The sequence below is a fragment of the Trachymyrmex cornetzi genome, unplaced genomic scaffold, assembly GCF_001594075.2.
Source record: "Trachymyrmex cornetzi isolate Tcor2-1 unplaced genomic scaffold, Tcor1.1 scaffold21, whole genome shotgun sequence".
In the NCBI taxonomy this organism is placed as follows: domain Eukaryota; kingdom Metazoa; phylum Arthropoda; class Insecta; order Hymenoptera; family Formicidae; genus Trachymyrmex; species Trachymyrmex cornetzi.
Window position 1 is genome coordinate 546,369 of NW_017296741.1, and position 27,355 is coordinate 573,723.

At 34.2% G+C, this 27,355-nt stretch overlaps 4 protein-coding genes and 1 long non-coding RNA gene across 6 annotated transcripts; 2 read left to right on the forward strand and 3 right to left on the reverse strand.

Moving 5' to 3' along the window:
- The first annotated feature begins 1,034 nt into the window (after positions 1-1,034).
- On the forward strand, positions 1,035-5,049 carry LOC108759957 (uncharacterized). Its single transcript, XM_018505701.1, has 6 exons — positions 1,035-2,573; positions 2,949-3,177; positions 3,474-3,616; positions 3,783-3,918; positions 4,202-4,381; positions 4,736-5,049. Exons 1-6 carry the CDS (start codon positions 1,170-1,172, stop codon positions 4,903-4,905), a joined length of 2,262 nt encoding a protein of 753 aa, XP_018361203.1. The 5' UTR covers positions 1,035-1,169; the 3' UTR covers positions 4,906-5,049.
- Positions 5,050-5,663: 614 nt separating this feature from the next.
- Gle1 (Gle1 RNA export mediator) lies at positions 5,664-10,269 on the reverse strand. Of its 2 annotated transcripts, none has more exons than XM_018505534.1 (8): positions 10,054-10,269; positions 9,125-9,430; positions 8,064-8,513; positions 7,769-7,859; positions 7,415-7,690; positions 6,894-7,198; positions 6,298-6,676; positions 5,664-6,116 (listed from the first exon to the last, which is right to left on the reverse strand). In XM_018505534.1, the coding sequence occupies exons 1-8, from the start codon at positions 10,099-10,101 to the stop codon at positions 5,854-5,856; spliced, it is 2,118 nt and encodes a 705-aa protein (XP_018361036.1). In that variant the 5' UTR covers positions 10,102-10,269; the 3' UTR covers positions 5,664-5,853. The 2 variants fall into 2 exon arrangements, with proteins under 2 accessions (XP_018361036.1, XP_018361037.1); XM_018505535.1 differs by having other exon boundaries at positions 9,946-10,269.
- A 1,896-nt stretch (positions 10,270-12,165) lies between these two features.
- On the reverse strand, positions 12,166-17,429 carry LOC108759891 (uncharacterized). Its single transcript, XR_001940057.1, has 3 exons — positions 17,377-17,429; positions 13,581-13,681; positions 12,166-12,257 (listed from the first exon to the last, which is right to left on the reverse strand). It is a non-coding gene; the product is annotated as an uncharacterized LOC108759891 (long non-coding RNA).
- A 1,656-nt stretch (positions 17,430-19,085) lies between these two features.
- LOC108759885 (uncharacterized) lies at positions 19,086-20,617 on the forward strand. Its single transcript, XM_018505557.1, has 3 exons — positions 19,086-19,369; positions 19,448-19,577; positions 20,015-20,617. Exons 1-3 carry the CDS (start codon positions 19,185-19,187, stop codon positions 20,468-20,470), a joined length of 771 nt encoding a protein of 256 aa, XP_018361059.1. The 5' UTR covers positions 19,086-19,184; the 3' UTR covers positions 20,471-20,617.
- Positions 20,618-20,729: 112 nt separating this feature from the next.
- LOC108759936 (putative inorganic phosphate cotransporter) lies at positions 20,730-27,210 on the reverse strand. Its single transcript, XM_018505666.1, has 7 exons — positions 27,097-27,210; positions 24,273-24,406; positions 23,895-24,195; positions 22,797-23,035; positions 22,401-22,550; positions 21,355-21,732; positions 20,730-21,258 (listed from the first exon to the last, which is right to left on the reverse strand). The coding sequence occupies exons 1-7, from the start codon at positions 27,173-27,175 to the stop codon at positions 21,052-21,054; spliced, it is 1,488 nt and encodes a 495-aa protein (XP_018361168.1). The 5' UTR covers positions 27,176-27,210; the 3' UTR covers positions 20,730-21,051.
- Between the last annotated feature and the right edge of the window lie 145 nt (positions 27,211-27,355).

Genomic DNA, 27,355 nt, shown 5'->3' on the forward strand with positions numbered 1-27,355 from the left:
TGCTTGGTCGATTTCCTATGACTTAAGACTCCACGATCATCTACGAATTCTATGTAAACGAGCCTAAAGTCTATCTAAAAGATAGGTTAGATTCTATATAGTTTACTTCTGTTACTAATAATTGATTGGTATAGTAGACTAGTAACAATCACAATAACAAAATTTGTTGTCACATATTTATCGATCACCGGTTAAAGGTACTGGTGGCTTGCTAAATTAACAAAATACTTTCTCTCAATGCAAAAAATAGCTAAAATAGATAAGCAAGTACTGCTATATTGGATATGTCCCAGTGAGAAATGACAATGGAATCGACGTCGATTCGATATCGATTCCATTGTTATTTCTCTCACTGTGGTATTACATCCAATCATATAGACAAAGATAGAATTTAGATTTGTGCTATAAATTCTATTATGTATATGATACATAATTTTCTTATAATGATACATAATCAGATACAAAAAGCAGTTATAATTCTAGTTGGATCAGTAAAATATTTTTTTGCGTGAATGGCTCTTAATTAATAATAAAGTCGAATCAAAATTCAATATGGGGACCGAAAGACGCTAATAATAAGTGAAGGACGATAAATATGTGCAAGTTAACTTTCCTTATTTACTTAATTATATTTTTTTAATTGATACATATAATTTTTGAATTATTTGTTTGCCGAGGGGAACGATATATTTCGTATCTTTTTACAGACACAATTTAAATTAAATTCTCTCTTTCTGACTTTGACCTTTAGATATCGTTGAAAGTCGAGCACTTCGGGGGCATCTTGTGTATTATTAAACGTGTGTTTAATAAACTGTACTGTAAGTGGGAGAGAATATTGTTGAGAAGAAAAGAAGAGGAAAATAAAATTTACAGACCTATCGCGACCTCAGGCAAGACCGGTATCGCTTACACAGTGGAGCAGTATCGTCATTCCCGTGATACACGCAGTTGTCACGCGACCAACGACTGACGATAAACAGTGACATACACATACCCGTCTTGAAGGATCATAATCGAACTCGACCTCTCCGCCGATCGACAGTTTAAAACTGCTTTGCAATCGATTTGAAACGTGTCTTGCAAGAGAATCTCCCGTTGCTTCTCACACCGTCCTTTTGTTTTCGGGATTCTTGTGTCGGCGCAGTGCTTCTTCGGTATTCACGAAAATGAGCGAGAGGAAAACTGAATCTCAGGAATTTGACGAGAAATTGAGGGCATTGGAAAAGCAAAAAAACGCAAAGAAACTAGAGCAACACAAGAAATCGATGGAAGAATCCAAGAAGAAAGTGGAGATATTAACAGAAAAGCTTAAGACAGAAACTTTGCAAAGTACCAGAATTACGTCTAAAATCTCTACTCCCAATAAACCTAAGGAACCTAAAGCTACAGAAACATGTCAAATATCCAAGACTATAACCGAATTGTCTATCTCCAGCAAGCCTGACAATTCTGAAGCTATAGAAGAAGAATGCCAAATATCCAAAACAAAACAGCAACCTGAGACTTCCAAAGTATGCCAAAAGCCTAACATTACGTCAAAAATTTCCACTTCCAGCAAAACTGATCATAAATTTCCAGAAGTATGCGAAATGCCGAAGATCACATCCGAAACGCACGCTTCCGACAAATCTGAGTATCGTAAAGTTCCAGAAATGCACAAGATTACATCGAAAGAGTCCACCAAGCTGGAGGCTTCTGAAATTCCAAAAGCAAAAATGTTCCAAATGCCCAAGACTACGTCCGAAGGGTCCATCGAGTTTGAGACTCCTGAAATTCCAAAAGCTGCAAGAATATTCCAAATGCCCGAAATGCTCAAAACTACGTCCGAAGGGTCCATCGAAATTAAGGCTCCTGAAATTCTGGAAGCTGCAAAGGTATGCCAAACGCTTAAGACTACATCTGAAGAGTCCATCAAGCTTGAGACTCCCGAAATTCCACAAGTTGCAAAAGTGTGCCTAATGCCCAAGAATAGGACCGAAGCGGACGGAGGGTTCACCCATATTACAAGTGAAACTTTTGAAGATCCAAACGTTGCAGAAATGCCCGAGAGTTCTCAGGAAGTCCAGACTACGTCCGAATCTTTCACCTCCAACAAAACAGAGGAAGCTGAAATGTCAAAAAAATGTCCAACGTGCAATACCAAAATCGATGAGATATATGGAAATACAGAATCATGCTTAAAGTGTGGTTCTATACCGGCCATTCCCATAACAAGTGATGAAACGAAGAAACTATTAATACATAGCAGACCAAAACTTGTAGATGATGAGTCCACTACTATAGATGATGAATCCACTTCTATAGATGATGAGTCCACTACTATAGATGACGAGCTCACTAGTACATCCTCTATTGTAGTTGATGACTACAAGTTAGATGAGAAAGAGAAGGACGATTTAAACAATTTCATTAAGCTTGAAAAAAGTCAGGTTGAAGAAGGTCTTCTTAAAGAAAGTCTTCTTGAAAAATGTCCTCTTGTAAAAGATCTTGAAGAAGGTCTTCTCGAAGAAGATTCTACGGAATCAGATGATACTGTCAAGATAGTAACGATACCCGTTATCGAAAAAGTTGTAAGTTTTAACTTAATATTTTCTCTCTTAATAGTGTTTTATAAATTTTAATAATTTATTTCAAAAACGTAATTTATGAATATTTACTTTTTGAAATTTAAAATTTTTCAAAATATTAATTTATATTTTAAAAATTAGCTTGAAAGAGTTAAATAAATTTAAAGAATTTATTTCGATTGTTTCATAAATTTAAATCATCCAATAATAGCTATGCCAAAAATTTCGTTTACATAATTTTATAATTCTTATTCTGAAATCTAAGTTTTCTTTCTCAGAATAAATTCAATTAAATTTCTTAAATAAATGTTATTCACAAAATTAAAATAAAATACGGTTAAGATAGGAGTTGACTAAAATCTTGAACATTTAACGAAGGAATTAGCTCGAGACGTGGTTAATGCACGTAAATTCTGGCCACCTATGTCAAGACCGAACTTCCAAGAACATCATTTGGTCCTGGCAACGCACCATTTAGTGCCCTCACTGCCGATTGGGCTCTTCGAAATGTTTGCAGAAATGATCGAAGTTGTCACGAAGAAGCCAGTTGTCTTGTTGCACGAGTGCAGAAACAATCGACCTATCGCTACGGAAGTCGCCGATATAGGTACGCCTAAATATATTTCTCAAGAAAGATTTTATTATTCTAAAATATAAACGAAGGATTTTATAAATACATCTGAAGGTCAATTACGTATTATTTTTCTTCAACGTCTTTTCTTTAAATATGTATCCTTAAACATCGCTTTGTGGTGTTTAACTACGATAGTTTTTTATTTCAAGGCACTAGCTTACGAACTTTGTTTGTTCACTACCGACGGAGAGAAAAGTGCATCCTATTAAAAAATATAAAACAATACTAATAAAAAAATAAAAATTTTATCTTTTAACTTATTTCTGCAGTTATCTTGCCCGCGGCCGAAACATGGAAAGACGGTGTACTCTTACCCGCAAGCTTTGTTTTTGATCATCGTTTAAATAAAGATAAGTCAGCCAGCGTGTACGCCGATGTAATCGTCACAAAGGATCGTGCTCCGCATATTCAAGTAAATGAATTTAGCAATTTTTAATCATTTTTCTTATTCCTTAGTCTATAATTAATATAGTTTAATTTTATGTATCATTAAAATTTGTATTTATTTAAAAATAATAATTATAAGATGTACATTCTCTCAAATAATTTTAAAATACACAATCATTTATTAACTGCAGAATATCATGGATTTGCGAGGATATAGATGCGCTGTCTCGAATAATACCATACAACACCAATTCTCCGCCGCTGGATTACTCCTTAATTATTTGCACTTGAAAGGCGAAAACATGATATTTTTTGGCAATATACTTGGTTAGTTGAAAGTATTTTATCTATATAATTGATGATTATTAATTATATCAACTATATGTAAATCTATCAGTTGTATGTTCGTTTCGTTAAGATCCTCATTATAGAGATGCATAAAAAAATGTCAAAAAAGAATGCCAAATTGAAGAAATAACAATAGTAAACGAAATATTGTTGAGCGAAAGTGTTAAATAATATTTGCTTTGTCTATCGTATCTTACCAATGAATCGAAATCCTTTTGAATAGTAGATACAAAGTTTTTTTTCAATTACCTTTTCAATTCAGAGGCTAGGACGCAACTCGAAGTACTGGAAATGGTCGCCAGTAAGCAGACGGAAGTGGGGATTCTGGACTCAATGACGATAAAATGTAACAAGTACAACGTACCCGGTGTGGATTCTCTTCACATCCTCACCAGCCTGGGACCTTTGCCGCCCTACCGCATTATGATAAAAAATACACTAGGTATATTAATCTATGATTATATACCTATATTATATTGTGAAAATAGATATTGTCGAAAAATGCTAGAAGGATCTTGTGGAATATAATCTGTTTTCATTGAAAAAATCATATAGAAGTATATGTAATTATTTATTAAAAAATACTTCGAAAATTAAAATAAAAACTTTTTAAATAAATGAAATAAAGATAAATAGCATTATGTGTAAAATAAAAAGAAAAGATTTTTTCAATCTATTAAAATCGGAAAAAATAAAGCAAAGAAAAAAATATCTACGAGATAGACGTTCTGTGCGTGCTTTAAACTTTTCTTCGTTTTATTTCTCTTTGTTAACATATTTTTCTCATTTTATTCAGAGAATCAACTGGTCGAAAAACTTACAGCCTATCTATTAAACATAGATAAAAATGAGGAATGGCTGGAGAGACTGTTGCCCTATGGCGTCATAGGTTTTGCCAAGAACTCTATGGATTACTACAATCTGGCTGATAAAAAGTGCGTAGACACTAATGTGCCCTACTATTAAAATTATTTTACATTATTTATTCTTTACTTCTGTCTTTTATCGTTTTATACATATATACATTTATAAATGAATTCTCTTTTTTGCTTGAATATAACATGTGGTATTTTATTAAATTTAAATAAATATAATTCACAAATTTATTCTTCATTTATACAAAGACACACACACACACACACACACACACACACACACACACACACACACATATATATATATGATTTGTGTTAGAAAAAAGATTCTCTCTAGCTTTCTCTCCCACTCATTTTCTCTCTCTCTCTCTCTCTCTCTCTCTCTCTCTCTCTCTCCCCCCCCTCCCTCTCCCTTTCTCCTCCCCCCTCTCTCTCATCCCATTTTTTGCTCTTTTCCGCGATAACACACTTTTCAATTTATTCCAAATCGATTCACATAGTGCGTAAAATACTATCAAAATTCGCTTTGTAAATTGTAAAATTCGTCTAGAAGAACTCCCGATATAAATAATACGATATAAACAATTCGGTGAGATTTACATTCTGATGGATACTTAATTTTTTTTTTTTCAAATAATTCTGCTCGCAACTAAAATTTAGAATCGTTTCATCAGTTCATTACTTTTAGTTCATATTTTTCATAAATTTCGATAAATTTGTGAAAAATAACAAATTTTAACAAATATAAAACTCGTCAAATTTTTCATAATTTTTGGAAAAATTCGTTTCGTGATTTTTTACTTTTTTTTTGTATAATTGAATTTTGGAAATTTAATTTTTTTTCTGAAACTCACAATTTTTTCAAAATGTGTAAAATCGTCTTGTTTCAAGAAACTCGAAACAATTTGAAACTTCTGTTATCATCAATACTTTCGTATGTTCGAAACAATTCAAATATATTTCTTAGCCCATGCTAGACTCGTGGTAAATTTTAGCCTACGTTTAAGTCACTACGTCATCGGGATAATCTCACGGAAGATCACAAAAAGTTTGGCGGAAGCATCCCATCGGCGAGACGTATAAACCCAGTTGACAGGGCGTTGTTTAGAAACTCCTCCAGCCGTACTAGAGGCCCGCCACCACCGCCCGCGACATGACGCATTCGCGGAAAATACTGTTCCATCAACAGCGTCAGCAACTTATAAAACTGTTTCGGGTAGGCGGTCCACAGCACATTACCGGCAACCTCAAGCATATCCAGTATTAAAGTCGCGCACAAATCACAAATATCGGCTCGTGGTTCTGAAAAGTAAAAACATAAATTTTTCTTATATGATATTTATACCTTTATATATTGTAAAGACTTTACTTCTATTTTTCTACACGTCTTGCTTTTATATATTTTTTAAATATTTTTATTCTAGCGATTTATTTTTAATGCAGAACATTAATATTTACATTTTATTATATGTAAGTTTCTTACCAATATTCAAAACGGCGGCCAGCCATCTCCAAGAATGCTGAAGACCGTAAGGATGAATTTTGGTAACACTCTTCCGCTGTTTCGTGACGGTAATCGACGCATACAATCTGATCAATCCCGACATCCTCTTTAGGAATTTATCTTGCTTTTCGACGGTGCCATCTTCAGAATATTTGCAGCCAAGAGATTTGTAATAATCCTCATTGGACTGACCCTCTTGTTGCTGTAGAAAAACTGGTATGGTGAATGGACATGCCTCGTGAAGATGCGCCAGAAATAGTTCACCAAAGTCTGGATGCTCGTTCCAAAGAGCCACAACAATCATCGCCACAGGGAATGCCATTTCTGGTTTGCTAGACACCAAAGTCTCGCCTTGGCTCTAAGAATTCATATAATATTGATCGTAAATTTATTTAAAAAACAAAATATATTTAATCTAATAGCAAAAAAATTTATTTATAAATTAGATTAACTTTAACATAATTTTATTTTTATTCAATAAATTTTCGCTTCTAAATTAAAAAAAAATAGAGATCGATCATAATCAACTCATAAATATATTCTCCTGTAGTTATACATTTTAAAAAGATACGTACAACTATCTTTTTCGCCAGATGGTTTTTACAGAAAATTACTCCTTGTGGATGATGTGTCACGTTAGGTAACAATTTTCCAGTCAAAAGATTCTGTAGTCTGTCATATTTGTCTCTCAAGTGTTGCTCGCTTACACCAGAAATCGCGTTTACAGGGATATTGATCGCCTTTTGACACTCGAAGCGAAATTTCTTTGTTGCAGGCGATTGTAAAAAATCCTTGCAAGTTTCTCTATAATGCTTCAAGAATTGATGGCTCCTGATGTAAATATCGAACGATTCCTGGTCGATATACTCAAAGGGATCGTCTACAAATTTATAATATTATAAATTAATTAATTAATCTGTTTAGTTAGAAATCTAAACTTAGATAAAAAATTAAATTATATTAGATTTAATCAGATCGTCAAGATATGAATGTAAAGTAGATATAAAACGGAATAAAATTGCAAATATATATATGTATACATTATTAATTTAAATACTTCAAATGCGTCTTATATGCTTTTAGAGATCTTAATCACCTTTTTTACATGCAGAATTTTTAGTCGTTTCTTCTAACTGAGAATCAGATACAGATGGTGCGACTACTTCGTTAACTGATGTAACTACTACTTCTTGATTCGTTATCGCATTGGAACTATCATCTTCTTTGTTTTCCACAACATTGCTTTCATTTGGCTGTTGACAAGGTATTGCATTATTAACTGGAACATTGTCTGTCTCTTCGACTGGCTGTATCAAGCTTGCAACTTGCGCTTTTCGAGCTAATTCCGCTTCATATTGAGCATTTATTTTTTCTACAATGTGTAACAAAGTATATTTAACACAAGTTTGAGATAAAAGAAACATAACTGTCTACAAGAAAATTCACAAACCTGTTTCTATATAAAATACATTTAATATATCACTGAAGTGGCAAACCAAACCCTCAATAAGATTTTCATCTGCAGCTACCAATTCTCCATTCTATAAAGCAGACAAAAATATCCGTCATTTATCAATTATTAAACAAGTATTATATAACATCTATAGAATGTTCTGGAAAAAAATCTATAAAAATTCATGATTATCTCTTTTTTGTTAGTAAATACAATCAGTATTTAAGAAAAATATTTAATTTTATATTTTTTCTTACAACACAAAGTTTTTCTTTTTTTTTTCGATAATTACTCTGATTTTCTCATCTATAGCTTCGATTCGTTGGAACACATCTCTTATCGTCGTGCTTTGTGCGGTAAATATCACACTGAACGCTTGCTGGTCTTTGCAGGTCTTGGATAATGCCACGAGGTCACAGTACTTGGCCGTGAACTGATTCCGATGAACTGACACAGTCTTGATCAATCTTTCCTTTTCTTTCATTCTTCTTCGATATTCCTCCATCTCTCGTTCAAGCTTTTCTTTTTGCTCTTGAGCGCGCTGTGCCTGCAATTGTTGCTCATGTCGCCTCTTGATCTCTTCCTGCTCCGCCAACCGTTCCTCTTCAGCTAAGAAATACGCCAACTTCTCCTCACTCCGGCGTTCGCGTTCACGTGCCATCGATGAGCGCGAATTTGCCATTTGTTCCTGAATTACCCGAGCATTCTCGTTCATATGCTGAATGCGACGATCTATTACTTTCTGCAATACACACAAATGAAGAAATAACGATAGAAGGTACCAATGTATATGTGATAGCAGGTGTGACATTGTGTTTTTAATATCATCTTCAACAAAGAATTTCATTAGAGTTAAACATTCATCTCAAATTATCATCTATTCAAAGTCTACTATATTAATTGTTTATACATTTTGTTAATAATTAACCAAAATTATATTTATTTCAAATTACTACTCACAGACAAACTCATAGAATTTTTCATATCATTTATTTAATAATAAAATTATATAAAAAATACAAACTCAAAGGACATGGAGATGCTTGCTTCCCCTGAATTTTGGCAAAGAGAAACAATTAGCAATTTCTAAATTATGAAAGTCATTTTTATGAAAAATTAAACGCTTATTGCCAATGCATGGCTCATGTGTTATTCGCAAGAAAGTTTGCTGAAGATTCGCAAAGACTTCATACAAGTATTTTAATAAGTATGTGTTTGTGTGTGTAAAGATATGAATGTTGGCATCCCCTTGACTGAAATGAGTACGTCTATGTATAAATTTAATTAAAAATAATATTAAGATGAATATTTAATCAATATATGTATCATATGACGTCATAGCAATCAAGATACCCAGACTTCTTCTTTTCTTTGCAGTTCACTCTCCGCATCAATCTTATTGACTGAGAAATGAATGCCGTTTGAAGTAGCCACCATGTTGTGTTTGGGACTAGTAATAGTTCTCTGTGGACTTTTAATGTTACAGGAATTTTGCTCATTCTCAATGTTGTCCGCTTTGTTAGAATCTTCTTCATACAGCGTAGATTGAGGCCCAATCGTGATACAATCCACTTTTGTAGTTGCTGATATACGCGACGCCTTCTGCAATACAGATACCTTGAGGCGAGTAAAGTCCGATGTGATATCCATGTCGTTCACCTGTAAAACAACAGTTGCATAATTGAATTTGAAGCCGTTTGAGATATAAAGCCAAGATTTTTTACCTTTTATTGGAGAGTTAAATAGAATTTTATGTCTGTTCTTTTCCTTATTCCAAGACTGAACTTCTTGCACGGTTTATCTTCTGTCTTTTTCTCTCCGATGTAAAAAGAAAAAGGATGAACTGTGCAAGAAGTTCAGTCCTAGAGTATGAAAAAAGAACAGACCTATAGACTTGACGTTGGACAATACTTCGTAGAAAACAGATCATCAAGAATATGTACGTACAAACACAGAGAGAGACTTTATATGTGTTATTATTTGTAGTTCAGCGCAAGTAGAACTTAAACAAAGCTCGTTCAACAATATAATGATATAAAAATATTAAAACTGCAATAAACAAAGATCTCCAAAAGTTTATCCCAATTTCCACACATGCAATATACAATCTTTCTCTTATTACTCCAGAACAATATGTATACGCCAATGTATATAACCTTCATTTCTCGACTTACCGTGTTGGTTTCTACTTTCGTCCTCTCCGAATGAAATGACATGATTTTATTTCGCGGGATTAAAGGCGCGCGACTGCAAACTACCCAAAACTATCTCGTGAATCTAACCTTATTTAGATCGGAGCGCGCGAATTTACATCCTCTTGTGATCGACATCGACGGGACAAACCGCACGCTGAGATCATCGTTCTCTCATCGCGTTACTCGATCACGTTGATTGTGCACGTCATTTCATTATCGGCATCCCGATCCTCGGCAATAATCCGTTCGTTCGCATGCAACAATTAATGTGCCGAGACAGCGGCGAAACAACACCTGACAATACCGCAAGACCGCAACACAAAGATGATATCAGCGACTAGCGAGCTATTAAAGGGAGATTCACACCGGAATAATCGAATTTGTCTATTAGAAGCAAAGAAGAATAACATATAGCGAAATAGAATTTACAATAATTACAATTTATAAAATTGTGATGCTTGCAATTTTGATTTCTTATGTCTTACTACTCTAACTTTATTTATTTTTATAACTTTTTCATGTCGGTAATTCGAGGATTGATATTTATTTAACCATAATAAATTTAAGTGACCTTATTAACTGTTGTTAATTAACTGCTTTAATCAATATCTTGCAAATTACAAAAATATATTTTCAAAAATAAAATATTAGAAAAAAATAATTAATGGAAATGTGACACATATTAAATTTCAAGAATCGTTGTTAAATCTTATCGTCTGAATGTTTAAACTCTCAAAATTTGATAAAATATTAGAAATACATAATTGAATGGCACTAAATCTAAAATTTCAAGAATTGTCAAAGTTTAATTAATAAGATCTAAAAATTCGATTAATTATTAGACCAAAATCGGAGTAACTTTGATCTAAATTTTAATGATGGCTGCGTTCAACAGAACAACAGTTTTGCAACCGATAATTTTATGTTACCTGCTGAAATAGGATCATTCTTCTAGATCTAAAAGTATAATGCAATCAGCGCGAATTAAGAAAATTTCTAAAGTTGCAAAATATAAACATTCTGCTGAACGCAGCCAATATATATTTTTAAAATAGATCAAATTAAAGTTACTTCATTTTACAGTAATAAATATGTAGTAATGAATATAAAAAAAAATATTAAAAAATCGAATATGATCAAATAATAGTAAAATGAATAGCACAAATCGCGCGATTCTCTATGGCTGCGGCGTTAAGGCCGCAGCACACACTTTTGCATAACGCATAGTGCATAAGCGAATCAACTAATCAAAATCTTTCCTTTCCTCCCATTCCATGGAAAAGAAGAATTTTGATTGGTCGATTCTTTTATGCACTATGCATTATGCGTTATGCAAGAGTGTGTGCTGTGACGTTTATGGCCGCAGCACAGACTCTTGCATAATGCATAATGCATAGTGCATAAGAAAATCAACCAATTGAAATTCTTCTTTTCCATAGAATGAGAGGAAAGGGAAGCTTCTGATTAGTTGATTCGCTTATGTACTATGCGTCATGCCTTATGCAAAAGTCTGTGCTGCGGCCATAAAGGTCATTATAGGCCTTCTACAATAAGCCGCAAGTCAGAAGTTCTAAGCGATCTTAAGGGCCTGCGCACAATAGAGGAACAAGAATTAGATATTAAGATTTCAACCTATCAGAAACCGTGTATTCCGATGTAATCAGTTTCTGATAGGTTAAAATCTTAATATCTAATTCCTGTTCCTTTTCTAACATCCCAAATCATTGAAATAACAGCCAAGATGTAACATTTTTGGAACGGCAGGTAAATGTTACAATTGAAATATTATTTTGAAATTTATGAAACGATTTATAAACTTGTTTATGTAACATTTCAAATTTGCAGTGTTGTTGCCGAAATAAAACATCCCCTGCATGTTTTATGTTTAGTGGATGGCAAAAATAAAAATCGAGTGTATACTGTTAAATATGTCAAAGGAGCAAATGGCAATCCCTTGAAATAATTTTATTTTATTTTATGTTAGCTTTTAAATGACATTTTATTTTAATTCACGAAATACTGACATATTAAAGATAATATTTCTGCAATTGTATTTGAATTTTCATATGCATCTGGATGTTTTACAGAATTCATCTTGTCCTTATTTGCTTGATATATCGGCCAGCAGTTTAGGCAATTTACCATGTGATCAAAAAACATTTCATTAACAAAACATTCTACGCTATGTTTTATCTCTTCGTAAAGGTGATCGTGGGACAACAAATGCAAAGTCATCACCAATTCTAGTCGTTTCCTCTTACATAATTCTTCAGGATTAAGCGATTCTGCACCTAAAAATGCACCAAAGTTCCCAGTCAGAAATGATAATGAAATCGACATCGAATCGATACTATATAATGTAAAAAAATATTAATTTTCAGCATTACATGTTAGGATAGTAGTGTATATCAGAGAACATAATCTCCCATAATTTACCATTTTGCGTCAAAAAGCTATGCAGAAGATTATTGCGCAGGAGTTTGGAAACTCCTACGCATAATCTTCTGCGCAGATGCTCGACACTCGACGCTTGCATGTAAAATGGCACCTTAAAAGGGATCAGTAAAGGGCTCCACACAATAAAAGGAACAGGGAACAGAACAGAAAACAAGAATTTCAACCTATCAGAAATCATGTGGAATACGCAGTGGGTATTCCACAATACATGATTTCTGATTGAAATTCTTGTTCTCTGTTCTCTGTTCCCTGTTCCTTTTATTGTGCGGAGCCCCTAATAGCTGATTGCGTATTACGAAAAATTAATTTTATTAAAATATTAAAAAATGAAAAAGGTTAAGAACTTGTCGAAATAATCGATGCTACTATAAAGTGAAAATAATTGTAACGTAAGATATATAATGGAAAAGGTGCGAAGTTTGCTAATTTGCGATCAGATTAACCTAATACTCACATCTTTTGAATGTAGATTGAAAATATCAACGTACATAAGAATTATGAACTTTTTATAAATAAATTTTTATAATATTTTGGGGTTGATTTAATATTTTCGGATTTTTTATTTAGGCCTAATTTTATAACTCACGGTTAACTCTTAATTAACCGAAGTTCATCTTATTTTTCATCTCTTTTCAATTCTAATATTAGAAAGAGATGAGAAATAAGTTGAATCTCAATTAAGAGTTAACCATGGCTGCGTTCGAAAACATCACCCGGGTGTCTCCGTGTATCATCTTATCCTTGTTTAACACTGAGTGAACAACAAAGATAATACGACACGCGGGGGCATTCAAGTGATATTTCCGAACGCAGCCCATGAGTTGTGAAACTGGTGCTCTATTTTTGAGCACATATATGTATATAATTTTTACATACGAAAATGACAGTTTCTCGATTGTGTGATTGATCGATTGTATACGGAATAGCTATTTCTGTATGCGATATTTGTTGAAGAATAAGGTCCCTGGGCCTTAATTTTCAACCAGCTCAGTTTTTCTATTGGAAGATACGATCCAATACGGTACGAACAGCTATTTATACAGAAATTCATTAGGTAAATTTAGGTCATGTGACCAGCAGATAAGAAAGCAGAGGATGCGTTACCTACTGCTTAAACGAATGCACCCTATGTTAACCTTCTACCATGGATAACTTACCCATTGGAGCATTACCACCCATTTTGGAGAACCTAAATTGTCAATTTTATTTTTACTATCTTGTATTGTCTCTATCTACACCGTCGGTTTTTCGTTTATATCTAAAAAAAAAAAAAACCATATATTTATATATTACAATGATACGGATTCAATTCATCTAATGGCTTCTGCACATTGGACGTGGAAACGCTTGCCGCGCGAGAAAATGCGACGCAGTGTGTACCCATAAATATGTACGGGTGTCCTGGGTATCTACCCATAAAGCGGAATAGCATAAGTCCGGATCTACAATAGGGTTTTAAGCCTTAGGGCCATTCCACATAAACTTGCATAGCCGCATAAACATATGCATAAAAAAAAATCATCCAATTATAGTTTAGAAAATCATCTAGTTTAGAAAATCATCCAATCATAGTGTCTTTATGACAGAAATGTGATTAGATAATTTTCTTTATGCATATGATTATGCGGCTCTGCAAGTTTATGTGGAATGGCCCTTAAGCTATCAAAAATGGGCGAATCACAGTTGCTTATTCTTCTCGGATTCGACTGTAATTGGTCAATTTCTAACGGCTTAAAACATCTATTGTAGATCCGTGGTAACGTCAAACGAGAGCGGAACCAATCACAAACGTTCCGCACGAATTACGGTTGGAACGTTTGTGATTGTTTCTGCGGCGGAAATTGTCGCACTACAGCCTATAATTCTATATTCTTAAGTCGGCCCGACTTTGCAAAACTTCTAGAAATGATGTAATGCAACTTCCATCGCGCGACAAAAGTTGGATTGAGATCAACTTTTGTCGCGCGGTGGAAATTATATATCTATTTACTATTACTTCCGAGCAAGCGAGATGTTGATTGGCTGTCGTGCCAACTTCCACCGCGCGGCAAGCGTTATCGCGTTCTGTGTGCAGGAGCCATAAGAGATGGCATTGCAATAGCATTGTTCGTTTTGTCTCTCAGGAGCTGCTCGAAATCGCTTCAAATGAACCCAGCGTTGAGCGTACTTGAAATGTAGGATTCACACTATTTACGACATCCGTATCGTAAAATTGGATTAACACTGCATCCGATGTGCGTCGTACGACGCTATGCAATCAATCAGAAAACAGAATTCCGAAGGATTTTGCTTCGTATCATCGGAATCCTGCTTTCTGATTGGTTACAGAGCGTCGTACGACGCAAATCGGATGCAATGTGAATCCAACAAATGAATGTCAGATGTCGAATAACGGATATCGTACGTAGTGTAAATCCTATATTTCAAGTACGCTGGGTTCATTCGGAGCGACCCCGAGCAGCTCCGAAGAGACAAAACGAACAATACTTTAGAGTGAATAGGAGCTATGGCAGGAGCATGTTGGAGCATACGACACGAACAAATATAGAAATTTAATAATTAGGCCTCGTCTACAATCAAGTCGGCTGACGCTTGTCGGATGTCGTTAGTCATAAAAGATGGGACCTGACCAATCCAAACGATGCCCAGCAGCCGACATCGATAGCCGACACGAAAAATGAAAGTTACGCGTATGTACACAACATACGACTGATTGTAGCCCAGGCCTTAACCAATCAAAAAATGTAGCCGCAACTCGACCGCATCCAAGGACAGATAAACGCGTTTCAGCAAGACACAGCGATATACATAAATAAGTATAAGAAATAAATGAAAGATATCACTATTATCGAATTTGGAATTTAAAAAAGTCTGTACTATCAATCTCAATCAAACATCCCCTTAACTGGAACTCTGGTGAAAAATGAACGATCCAGAATTTGGTTAAATCTATTAGATTTCTGATTAAATCTACTAAAAGGGCCACTTTCACTATTGTCGGTTTATTTAAGCAACCTAGTAACTGTAATGAAATAGAAAAAGATAGAACTATTCATATCTCTTTCTATTTCATTACAGTTAGCCTGCGGCACACGATGCTTGTTTTCTTGCTGGATTGCTAGCTGGATTAGAATCTTGTCACTGTATTGGCTGCGATGCTGGCACTGTCAGCATCGCAGCCAATACCATGGCAAGAATCTAATCCAGCTAGCAATCCAGTAAGAAAACAAGCATCGTGTGCTGCTGGCTTTATTAGGATGTTTAAAGGCCATGGCATATAAAAAAATTTAAGGCGTAAGACTTAAGCAGTAAGCGAATCGACCAATCACAATAGAGACCGTAGGCCTGTTCTTTTTGGCTGAACTTTTGCACCAGTTAATCTTTCTTCCTCTTCTTGCCTCCTAAAGAGAAAAGGAAGAAAGATGAACTGGTGCAAAAGTTCAACCAAAAAGAACAGGCCTTGTAAGATCATACGTAAGCAATAGCGAATCCAACATGTTGATTTCGTTAAGGTATATCCACACAAACTTGCATAGCCGCATAAACGTATGCATAAAGAAAATTATCCAATCACATTTTATGTACGACTTTAAAAGACAACTGCAATTGGATAATTTTCTTTATGTATATGTTTATGCGGCTATGCAAGTTGTGTGGATATACCCTTACTGCTTACGTCTTATGTCTTAAATTTTTCTATGTGCCAAGGCCTTACTCCGGATCTACAATAGGTGTTTTAAGCCTTAAGCCGTAAGAAATTGACCAATTACAGTCGAATCCGAGAAGAATAAGCGACTGTGATTCGCCCATTTCTTATGGTTTAAGGCTTAAAACCCTATTGTAGATCCGGACTTAAGTAAACCGACGATGGTGAAAGTGGCCCTGAATGTTGGTTATTTCGACTATAATTTTAATAGATTTAACCGGAAATCTTGTTTAATTAGAATGATCCAGATCAGAAATCTGGATCGTTCATTTTCTACCAGAATTTTAGTTAATTCAACTAAACATTTTTTTCTGTGTATGTAAAGAAAGAAAAGCAAGCAGCATGACGAGCCACGTATATACGTGGCATGGTCGATATTATGCAGTAAAAAAAGGAGATAAAACTCGAGGATGAAACAATATGGGTTCAAACTTCGAAACATTGGAAAACACGATGGAAAATCGCGGAAATTCGGGACAATGCCATTATGAAAAAAGTTAGAAGTACCATATAATAACGCGTACGTGGAACACACATGAGGCATATTTTCGTTCCAATACCCTGATGAAAATAAAAATTGGATGTAATGGGAGAGTAACAGTAAACAAAACTTTTAGAAGGCGAACATTAAAACATCAAAATGTAAAAGAAGCGTAAATGCTTCTTTTATATTTTGTTGTTCCAATTTTCGCCTTCTAGAAGTTTTGTTTACGCTTTTGTTACTCTCCCATTACATTCGACTTATACTCCGATTTTTATTTTCAAGGCACGTATGCATGTTTTATTTTTAACGCAGAAATTCAAATTTATATAAAATTTGATTTTATTTAATAAAATAATCAAATCTTATAGGAATCTTGTACAAATCTTATAAAACCCGATAAAACACGAGAGAATTCATATCCGATATTAATCGTGACGCTCGCGAGGCCGACGATAGAAAATGATATAAACTTATAGAAACTGATACAAATTGATAGAAATTTTATTATCGTTCTCAATTATTCTCTATCAATTTTATTTTGTCAGGGTTCTGTCTTGTGTTCAGATGAAAAAGTGAACAAGATGAGAATAGAATGAGAGATATCTTTGATTTGCAAAACCGAACGCAGATTATGTGTTTTATATTTATATTAATTACTATTAAGAATTAAAAGATAAAAGAAATACACGTTACTTTATCGCATACCGTATTGCACTACATCTAATTGTATTCTAATTTCTCTATAGTCGTATCGTATACTTACCAGGATCGGGACCGATGAGTAGCCAACTCGATTATACACGTGTGAGATAGTTGAAGACAGTGTAAGTAATGCTAGACATACTTTTCATGTACCCTGTTGTGCAGCTAATCACAGAAAGGTAGAGTCCCTCTAGTAGGAGTCAAGTCAAAGGGTGCGTTCCGTTTCTCGCATGATGCGCATAATGCGTCGTTTATCCTTGTTGCTCACCAAATGTTAAACAAGGACAATGGATGCATCATGCGCATCATGCGCGATACGGAACGCACCTAAAGATAGAGAATGGACTGCGCGATCTGTGTGTCAAAATGGTCGATAGGGATGAGAGAGAGAGGGACCGTGGGAGACGGTCATTTCTATCTCTTTCCATTCAATGGTGTAATGGGAGAGAGAATGAGAAAGAGATTGACCGTCTCCCACGGTCCCTCTCTCTCATTATTGTCGACCACATTTGATACATTACTTATAGCGTATTCGATTACTGACTCGACCCGACTCCGAGTCAACAGTCTGTTCTTTTTAGCTGCATTTCTTACACGTAATTTAACTCTTCTTTTGCAGCTAAACAGAACAGACTATTGACTCGGAGTCGGGTCGAATCAGTAAATCGAATACGCTATTAGATACGGATCGCTCAGTCCATTCTCTATGCTTTGGAGTCAAGTCAGACCGGAAGAACGCCATTGGAAAGCACCGGCCGAAAACAGCAAATAACGCGCGCGCCATTCAGTTTCGGTAATATTGAAATGTAATAATTACAATTCCGTAATTGTTAATTAAATCATGTTGCATGTATACAGATTAGTTTGTTTTCAACTCACTATTTTTGTCTGCTGAAAGACGGGCTTCATTGACATCGTAAAAAGCCAATTTATAAACCTGAACTGCGAAAAACGCCATTAGATTGAGATTAAGATTGAAGCTTGCTCAATCACACTATGAATTGTATCTAACAGCAGTTAAGATTGAGATTAGTAAAAATATCGGGATAGCTAGAACCACACATAACAAAAATGATTGAATACGCATTTAATTGCACTTACACGTTTTAATTATGCTGTGTTTGTACTTCTTATAACTTATAACCCTTTATAACTTATTATTTGTACATATACATTAGGGGCTACGCATAATAAAAGGAACAGAAAACAGAGAACAGAGAAGAAGAATTTCAACCTATCAGAAATCATGCATTATGGAATACACACTGCGTGGGTGGCACCCAGTTGGACACGGCTCAATTGGACACGAGCCACTCACAGCGCTTGAGACTACAAAGCTCCTAGGCACCGGTCGCTGTGATTGGTGGTGTCCAATCGAGCCGTGATCAATCGGGATCACCCCTTATTCCTATCGCTATCGCTATTCCTTCGCATTGTTTAAGGCTTAATGCTGGATTCACCCTGCATCCGATTTGCGTCGCTCTGCAACCAATCAGAAAACAGAATTCCGATGATACGAAGCAAAATCTATTGGAATCTTGTTTTCTGATTGATTGCCGAGTCGTACAACGCACATCGGATGCAGTGTGAATCCAGCATTATCCTCTGTTCTCTGTTCCTTTTATTATGCGGAACCATTGAAGTGAAATAGGTTTGATATTTGTCGAAAGCGAAGGTCTGTTTTTTGTGACTGAACTAGTGTACACTTTTGGAACTTAAAGTGAGATAGATATACGTTTGATATTTGTTTAAAGCGAGAAAGAGAGTTCTAGAACAGTTTAGTGCAGGAACAGAAAACAGACCACGAGAAAAAGACTTCTAGTGCAGGGAAGAGAAGACAGGTCAAATGGCGGGCGGGAAATCTCACATATGCATCTATACGCGTCAACGTCAAAAGTATGTGATTTTAAGAGTATGAAAATGACAATACACGTCCGCGAAGTGAATCTTTTACGAATTATCGTTGTCTTGTTCCTGTGTACACTTCGCGTGCAGATTTGTGCGGCAATCGAGGCCAAGATCGATCTCGACGTGGAAGGAAACGGATTTCATAGGTTAGAAACTATAGTTTGTTGTGTAAACAAACGAGCAGAGTCCACGTGTAATTTTTAACACTTCTCTTCCTTTTGCAGAACGTTGATTTTTCGGATACACTTCAAGAATCTTACCCAGGATGGCTGTCAAGCTGCTATTTACATGGAATTACCATCAGCCTTGTACGTCAATACAGACGAAATAGCGGAAATGAGAAGAAGAGGAACGGTATATACTCCTTAATTGTTCATTAATTAATGTAACTTGAAAAAATATCATAATCACGAATCTTAAATCTTAAAATTTATCATCTTATTTTTAAGTTCTATACACATAAAATTATTAATTTACTTTGTAAAATTGTTGAATTTTGATTATATGAATATAAAATTAAAGAGATTAACTTTATCTTTTAAATATTACAAATCTCAAAGCTATTATATTATTCATATTGATTCGATATTCTGTAATTCGTACATCTTAAATTTATGTAATTTATATAGAGAGTAATAACTTAACTATATATCTAAAAAAATCTATATTATATTAATATCATACATATTAGATATATCTATATTCTATTTCATTATATACATAAGATAGATATAAATATAATATCATTCTTTGAGCAATCATCTAATTAATTAACAATATTAATATTTTAGAATACAGTATGTTCCATTGGCGAGACCGATGTCGAGTTATTCGCAGAGAAGGCTGGTCAGCAGAACGTGACAACGTGTGCATCCATAAGTTCATCATTCTCCAGTTTAACAATTCCCATTCACCAACGTTATCGATATGCGCACGAAACAGGCGATTATGTTAATGTGACTTTGCCTGAAGTGAAGCTGCTGCTGGGATGTCGAAAGAGGATCAGGGAACACAGGGTATCTAAAATAGACTTATGTGAACCATGTGTCGGACTAATGGCCAAGTGGCGTGAGATCCCGTATCGTATGTCGAACAATCGCGATTACGTTTGGCGGATACCAATCGGCGACTCTTCTCTCTCGCTCTTTGTTACTTGTGCCACATTAGTGACAACGATTATCGGCGCGATATTTATCGGGCACGCCATTCGGACCAATGCATTGCAAAGTCATCCAAAAGAAGACTGAGGTAATGAAGATGTAAATATATAAGCAGTTTTGTATGATTATCAAATTTTTATCAATGAATGTTTTATAATTAGATAGATTTGATATATTGAATCTCTCTCTTCTTATATAAGACATATTATACAGATACCCGTCTTTCTATTTATATAAGACGTTTTTACATTACATGAAATGTATTAATAATTTATTAAAAATTTTATCTAAATTAAATTAAATTCTAAGCTTTTTAATACAAGTTGCAGCAATTCTGTGTCGCAGAATCTGGAATAGAAATTAATTTCTTTGCTTACATATTCTTGAGGGTAAATTAAAAAGAAATTGTTCTGGCAGGTCCTATGTACGCATTTGACATGAATTCTATATATATATTTTTCGATATTTATATGCAACTTCTAGTCAAGGCATGTTAATATTTTATACACACTTTTTTGAGATAATGTTAACGTTCTAAATCATTCAAAAGTTACCACAAGAAATCACACATTCACACAGATAAATACATAAATTGAATAATAAAATATAAAAAATAGGAAACAAAGTCTCATATTATTACGTTTCTCTATTTTTTTTGTCATGGATTGTCATGGAATTCTCTCGTCTTCCTTTTCCTGTATTGTCGCGATGGTCACCGGCGCTGTCGATATTTTTCGCACGATGCTATCCTTGCTTTCAATTGGATCATTCCACTTTTGCACCTCGCTGGTGCCGAATAAGATGAAGATTAGATTGCCCACCGTGTATATTGCGGCCGAGAGAAAGAACACGCTTCGCCATTGCAATATGTTGGTCTAAACAGGAGAAATGATGACATTAAAGGTATAACACCATTAAATTTATAACAACTAGCAATGCAAATAATTATAGTGTCTTATAATGTCACAAACCGAATCCTTGATGATCACCCCGGCGATCAGCGGTGCGAGGATGCCGCAGGCAGATGCAATAGTATTTGTAAATCCCATGAGCGGGCCAGCGAAGTTCGGACTGAGGTCCATATGATTAATGTTATGGCCGCAAAAAGAAGCGGCGTTGCAGGACACGGCGATGATGAGGATACCCACGGCCAATTCCGGCTGGTCCTGCTCCACGTAACCTAACCCGATCAGCGCGGCTGCCGGCACCCAATGACCAATTGTATTGCAAATCTTCCGGGACATCTTCGTTGTCACGATTCTTTTCCTGATGCACAGATCGGATATATAGCTGATCGGAAAGCTGACGAGCCACGCCGATAAGTAGGGCAACGCCGTCATTATCCCATTCTGTGCAATCAAAAATGCATAGTATTAGTTAATGCTATTTTAATAAACATTTAATGAAATATTACTATAAAATGTTTCTTACTCAAATTGTTTGATATACCAGTTGATTTACTTATATAAATTTGATTTTGAAGTGATATCTTATTTATGTCGAATAGTTCACATTAATAAGAATTAAAAATTTAATTTTTTAATGTCAATAGAATATTTTTAACATCGTAAAGAGAAAATGTTATATTAAATTTATATTTAAAAATATATTTATTAAAATTTATCTAAAAAATGTAATTATATGCAAAGAGTTAAGCGATAAGAGATATCTTAATATTTCATTAATTCTTTTTCAGCCATCATTGATTCGTTCAATGACGATATGACATCGGAATAGTTTAATGTTCATGTCCATGATGCTTGAATATGCCACGTGAGATCTAAGTCTCACGTGGCATATTAATCATTCTTCCCTCGTGATCTTGTCAATATACACATCGAATTATTAATATTCCAAACGCGGCGATTTTCAAAGTCGAAATATACGTGCGACTCTATCCGAGTGCTAATTCCAAGGTTTCCGAAATATTGCAAAAGAATAATTCGATAAGAGAGAGAGAGAAAACGAAGGATAGAATTCTAACGGAAGTTATTTACTGTATGATTATACGAAAAACCTTCTTGATATCAAAACGCATAATCGAACTCATGTAGGATGGGATTTCCGTCAGCAGCATCCAGAAGCCCCAGGACTGTCCGCATTGCGCCATCAGTAATGCCCAAACCGGCAAGCTCCCTAATATGGATTTCCATGGAGTGGAGGGTTTCTGAAAACGGAGGAAGAACAACGTGTAGAAAATACGAAGACATTTATTTCTCTAAATTTTAATCTAAAGAACTTGCAACTGTGAGACTCTTTAAATCTAAAATTATTTATTTAATTATATGAACATATATTAAATTTCAAATTAATTTTAATTTTTTTATGTGTATATTCTAAGTGATTATTTAACTGATGTTGTGATTTTCTGTTCTTTTTATTTTCTCTCAGTGAAATATATTAAAGGAATTACCTTGTCGACCTCGGTTATTCCCAGACTCGTCTCAATGTATTCCTTTTCGTCGAGAGATATTCTGGGATGTTCGGAGGGTGAATCCTGCCCGAGCAGGTAGAAACAGATGCCACTGAGGACGCCAAGACTTCCCCAAACGTAAAAACAGCTAGGCCAGCCAATGGACGATGCCGCGAGCAAGCCGGTACTTAATAAGCATATTACGTTGCCGATCCAGCCGCCGGAATAAACGAACGTTGCTAGAGAATGTACGTGAAATGTGTTACAACCACGATTCTTCTGGGTTAAAATTCAACATAATTATCATTAGGTTAATTAATGAAAAAAATGTTTTTTTTTAATCTTTGATAATTTTTAATTATATTTATTATAATTAAATAAAACCGTTTGAAAAACAGAAGATTTCATTGTTTTAGCGATGAAAACGAAATCAAACAATATGAGAAACATGAATAATCGAAATTGTAGGAATTGTTTTTATTATAAAATATTAATCTTAAATACTTTTTTGGCACGAGACTCTTGAGAGACGTGCCTTATCAATTTTACATTATCAGACTACGACAAGAATTTTTCCTATCTCTTATACGTATCAAACTTGACGTGCCTGCTAATTAATTTGCATTTTTGTGATGCAGTATCAAACAAAAGTGAATATATATAGCTAACTGCATGCGAACTTGAGAACAAAAGAAAGAACACAAATCAGGTTGAAATTGAAATCGGAATACGAAATTAAAAATTGCGATGTTTCTTGACAAAGTAAAATATAACAAAAAATCACTGACTTTATGATGCATTTAAACAGCTCGAAATATGTACAAATGCTAAAATTATTTTAAAATCAGTGTAGCATTGTGCTACAAACTGATCCTAAAATTCAAGCAAATATCTTTAAACTTCGATGAATAAATGATAAGATGCTACAAAAATCCACATATATATACGCAACTTTTATTTTAATAAATACGAGAATCGTCACTCACTAATCAAATGTTGAAAAGTTTTCTCTTAACTCATTTAGAATACTTTCACTCAAATAAGAGTGAAAGTATTTATTCCGCATGTGTGTGTTCAATTAAAGACATGTACACTTACAAAGTCTACCACGCTCTTCAGGCGGCGACCACTTAGACAGCAAGGTGTGTAGACATGGTAGAACGGTACCCTGGACGAGGCCGCACATTACCCTGCAGACGACTACCATCTGCCAGCCGCCATAATGAGCGGCCATGGGAGTGGCAATAGTCAGCAATCCGGCAATGACTAGGGTCATCGAAAACAAACCCTGAGCAGTCCATTTCTGAGTGAGAATGCTGGCAGGTATTTGCGTGATGGTATAGCCCCAGAAGAAAGAGCTGAGGATTATGTGCTTCACCGATTCCTCCCAGTGGAACTCCTTCGAAAGAGAGAAGAAGCGTAACTCTCTTTTAGATCACGAGGATAGGAAAGAGAATCAGTGTCATTGACACGTACCTCGAAATTAGGATTGGCACTGGCTGCATTGGTCATCGCTTCCAAGGTTACTGACGTCGTTACTCGGATGGCATAACAACAGAAGAATCCTAAGCCCATGAGTCCCACCTGACCATGTCTACATCCGAACCATGCTGCAAGGAGAAATTATATCCTTCAAGGTATGCATGTATTAAATTGATCGAATAGTGAAACAATTAATTTATCTCGATATGAAGAGAGTCCCAAAATTCGCGAATCAAAATATTATTATAGCAAAAAAGTTGAAAAGTTTTCTTGAAAAGTTAAGTAACAAAATTTTTTGAAATTTTTTTATTTTAAGCAATTTGTTCTTTTAGATATAACAGTTTAAACATAGCCAATTACAGACTACGTTTAGAATTACTCGTGAATGTGCTGAAATAGGCGCACCAATGTTCATTAACACATGCCGCGCACCAATGTTCATTAACATATGACTCATGGATGTTTAAACAAGTGGTTGCTTAATCGTTGTTTGTAATTAGCCATATTCAAACCCTTATATTCAAAAAATTATGATTTAAAATAAGAATTTACAAATAACTTTTTTTACTTAATTTTTTCAAGGACTTTCTTGCTGTGATATATTTTAAAAATTTCAGGACACTGCAAAAGAAAAAATTACATAATCACTTGTTTTATTTAGATATGACTGCGATTGTGTGGAAACAAATGTTATAATTTTAAGTTCTGTGAAAAAATACAAAAATGATCTATTTTTTAATCACCATTTATGTTCTTTATTCTTACAATTAGTAGTACGTTCTTTACGCCCTCGATGAAGTTTACATGGGCATCACGTAATAAACGCGGAATTGAATACAAATTGTGTCATTGTCATCAAGATCGCATTGCGTCAGTAAAACCGATCGCTCAATGTTTATGCTTGAAATCCAACAACAATTACCCGTTGCGTCAGAGAAATCACCGGTATGCGAGTGCAATCGATAAAATCTTAGTAACCGTGTTTGAATTTTTTCTTCATTCCAAAGAAGCGAACCGTTCGTCCGAAGAATGCATAGAATGCGGATTAATTCTAATCGATAATTATTATATAAAACTTTTACTCGCAAAATGTGTTTTCCCCAGATATAGTCCTGAGTCAATCATGTGGATCAGGAAAAACTAATGGATTAAGAGAAAGAAATAGTAATATATTACCAAAAATTTGAAATTATGATATAATACAGCGAGAGAAAGAGAAAGAAAGTAAAATAAATTTTTTATTGCACACACAGCGTAAATTAGAAAAAATACTCTTATTAAAGATATAATGTATTAATTGTAGTATTGTTATAATATTGATTATATTATTTTAATTTATGTTTTCTTATTCTTATCGAATTATATCGACGATATCTTTTAACACTTATTCCAGAATAACAAAAATCTGAAGCATCAATAAGACATAAAATGTTCGTGCTCTAGTTATCGCGAAGCGAATATAATGAACATATTTTTTTATGTACACTCGACAATAACTTGATAAAGCAGGTGCATCAACATTGATTCGAGGTTTGCATCATATTTTAACATAATTCGTGGTAATTGTTCCAATCTCTGTTCTCATTTATAATTCAGTTATCGAATATGATAATCGATACTTTCTCTCCCTCTCTCTCTCTCTCTCTCTCTCTCTCTCGTATAAATTTTTATATTGTTTCTATTGTACATTTCTTTTTCATTTGCTTACTTTTATATTATTAGAGGGCTTGCCCTAAAACAGAGAAATAAACGTTTTCCTATCTTTTTCTGTCTCTCTTATTCTCAGTAAGCGTTATACATATATCATTATCAAAAATGTTTAATTGAAGATAAGTTATTGTTTATAACATATTTATGAAAGCATCTTGATATAAATACTGTCAAATACTTGTTAATAATATATAACAAAAAAGATAAAAATTTTTTAGCTTTATATATCTGTATATTATTTGCATTATTTTTACTCACATATTTATATAATTATCTTCACATTTTATATAATTATTTAGAAAATATAAGAAAGTTTTTATTTTCACTCGGTGATTAGCGTGATGATGAAGGATACGAAAGAGGAACCTAACACTGCTAAAGAGAATCGAATCTGTCGAATGTCAGGTAAATTTTGTAAAGAATTTAAGAATAGAGAAACGTTGCAGTATATAATAACATGTAATAAATGAAATGAAAAAGAAAGAAATATTTTTTTTAAGAAGGAGAAAGATTTTCTCTATTTAGAAAATGATTTTGTTATTAAATAGAACTCTGTTTATAACTGTGCTTCATTTATACTTGTAATTTTGTCCTTATAAAAAAAATTCCCAAAGATATTTAAACCTATACAATATAGAAATATTATAACCAAAAGACTAATCAAATTTTTATAAATTACTGCCAGATGATTAAGAGCAGAATTTTGACGTAGTTATTCGAGCATTATATATAGAAATTGTATTTCATAGACCTTACATGTATTTCTACAAAATCGAACGTTTCGGCTCAGTTCGAATGTTGAATTTGTTATTTGAACATTGCTGAGGATGGCTCGATATAGGTTGTGATATATTATATGTTTCAATAATAGCAATCCTTATTTTTTTAAGTATAGTAAATGATTTAGAAAATTTTCTTTTACGAAGTCATAAATAAATAGATGAAGATCTTCAATAATTTTGGGTTTTATTTTTTTTTAAACTGATTTAATTAATTCACAAAATGTTTGTGCTTTTTTTTTTAATTATAGGAAAATATTTCTTTGCACAGAAATTAAAGTAATTTGTACACACTATTCATAATATTATTTATATTATTAATTAATTACTTGATGGTTTGTTCGGTGGGACTTTCATTTTCTCCGAAAGAGATATTACGGAGACCCTCTTCTTCTGTAGAGACGCCATGATGGTGAACTTCTAATGAAGCTGACACTGAAGCAAATTACAGGAACGACTACGATCCAACGGCAGTATCCACGTAGCTTTATACTTATCACCGAAAACCCATTCTCTCCCACCCTTTACGCTCAAACGTATACTTAAACGATGGCACGCCTTGCTGTCGCATTAATAATCAGACAATAC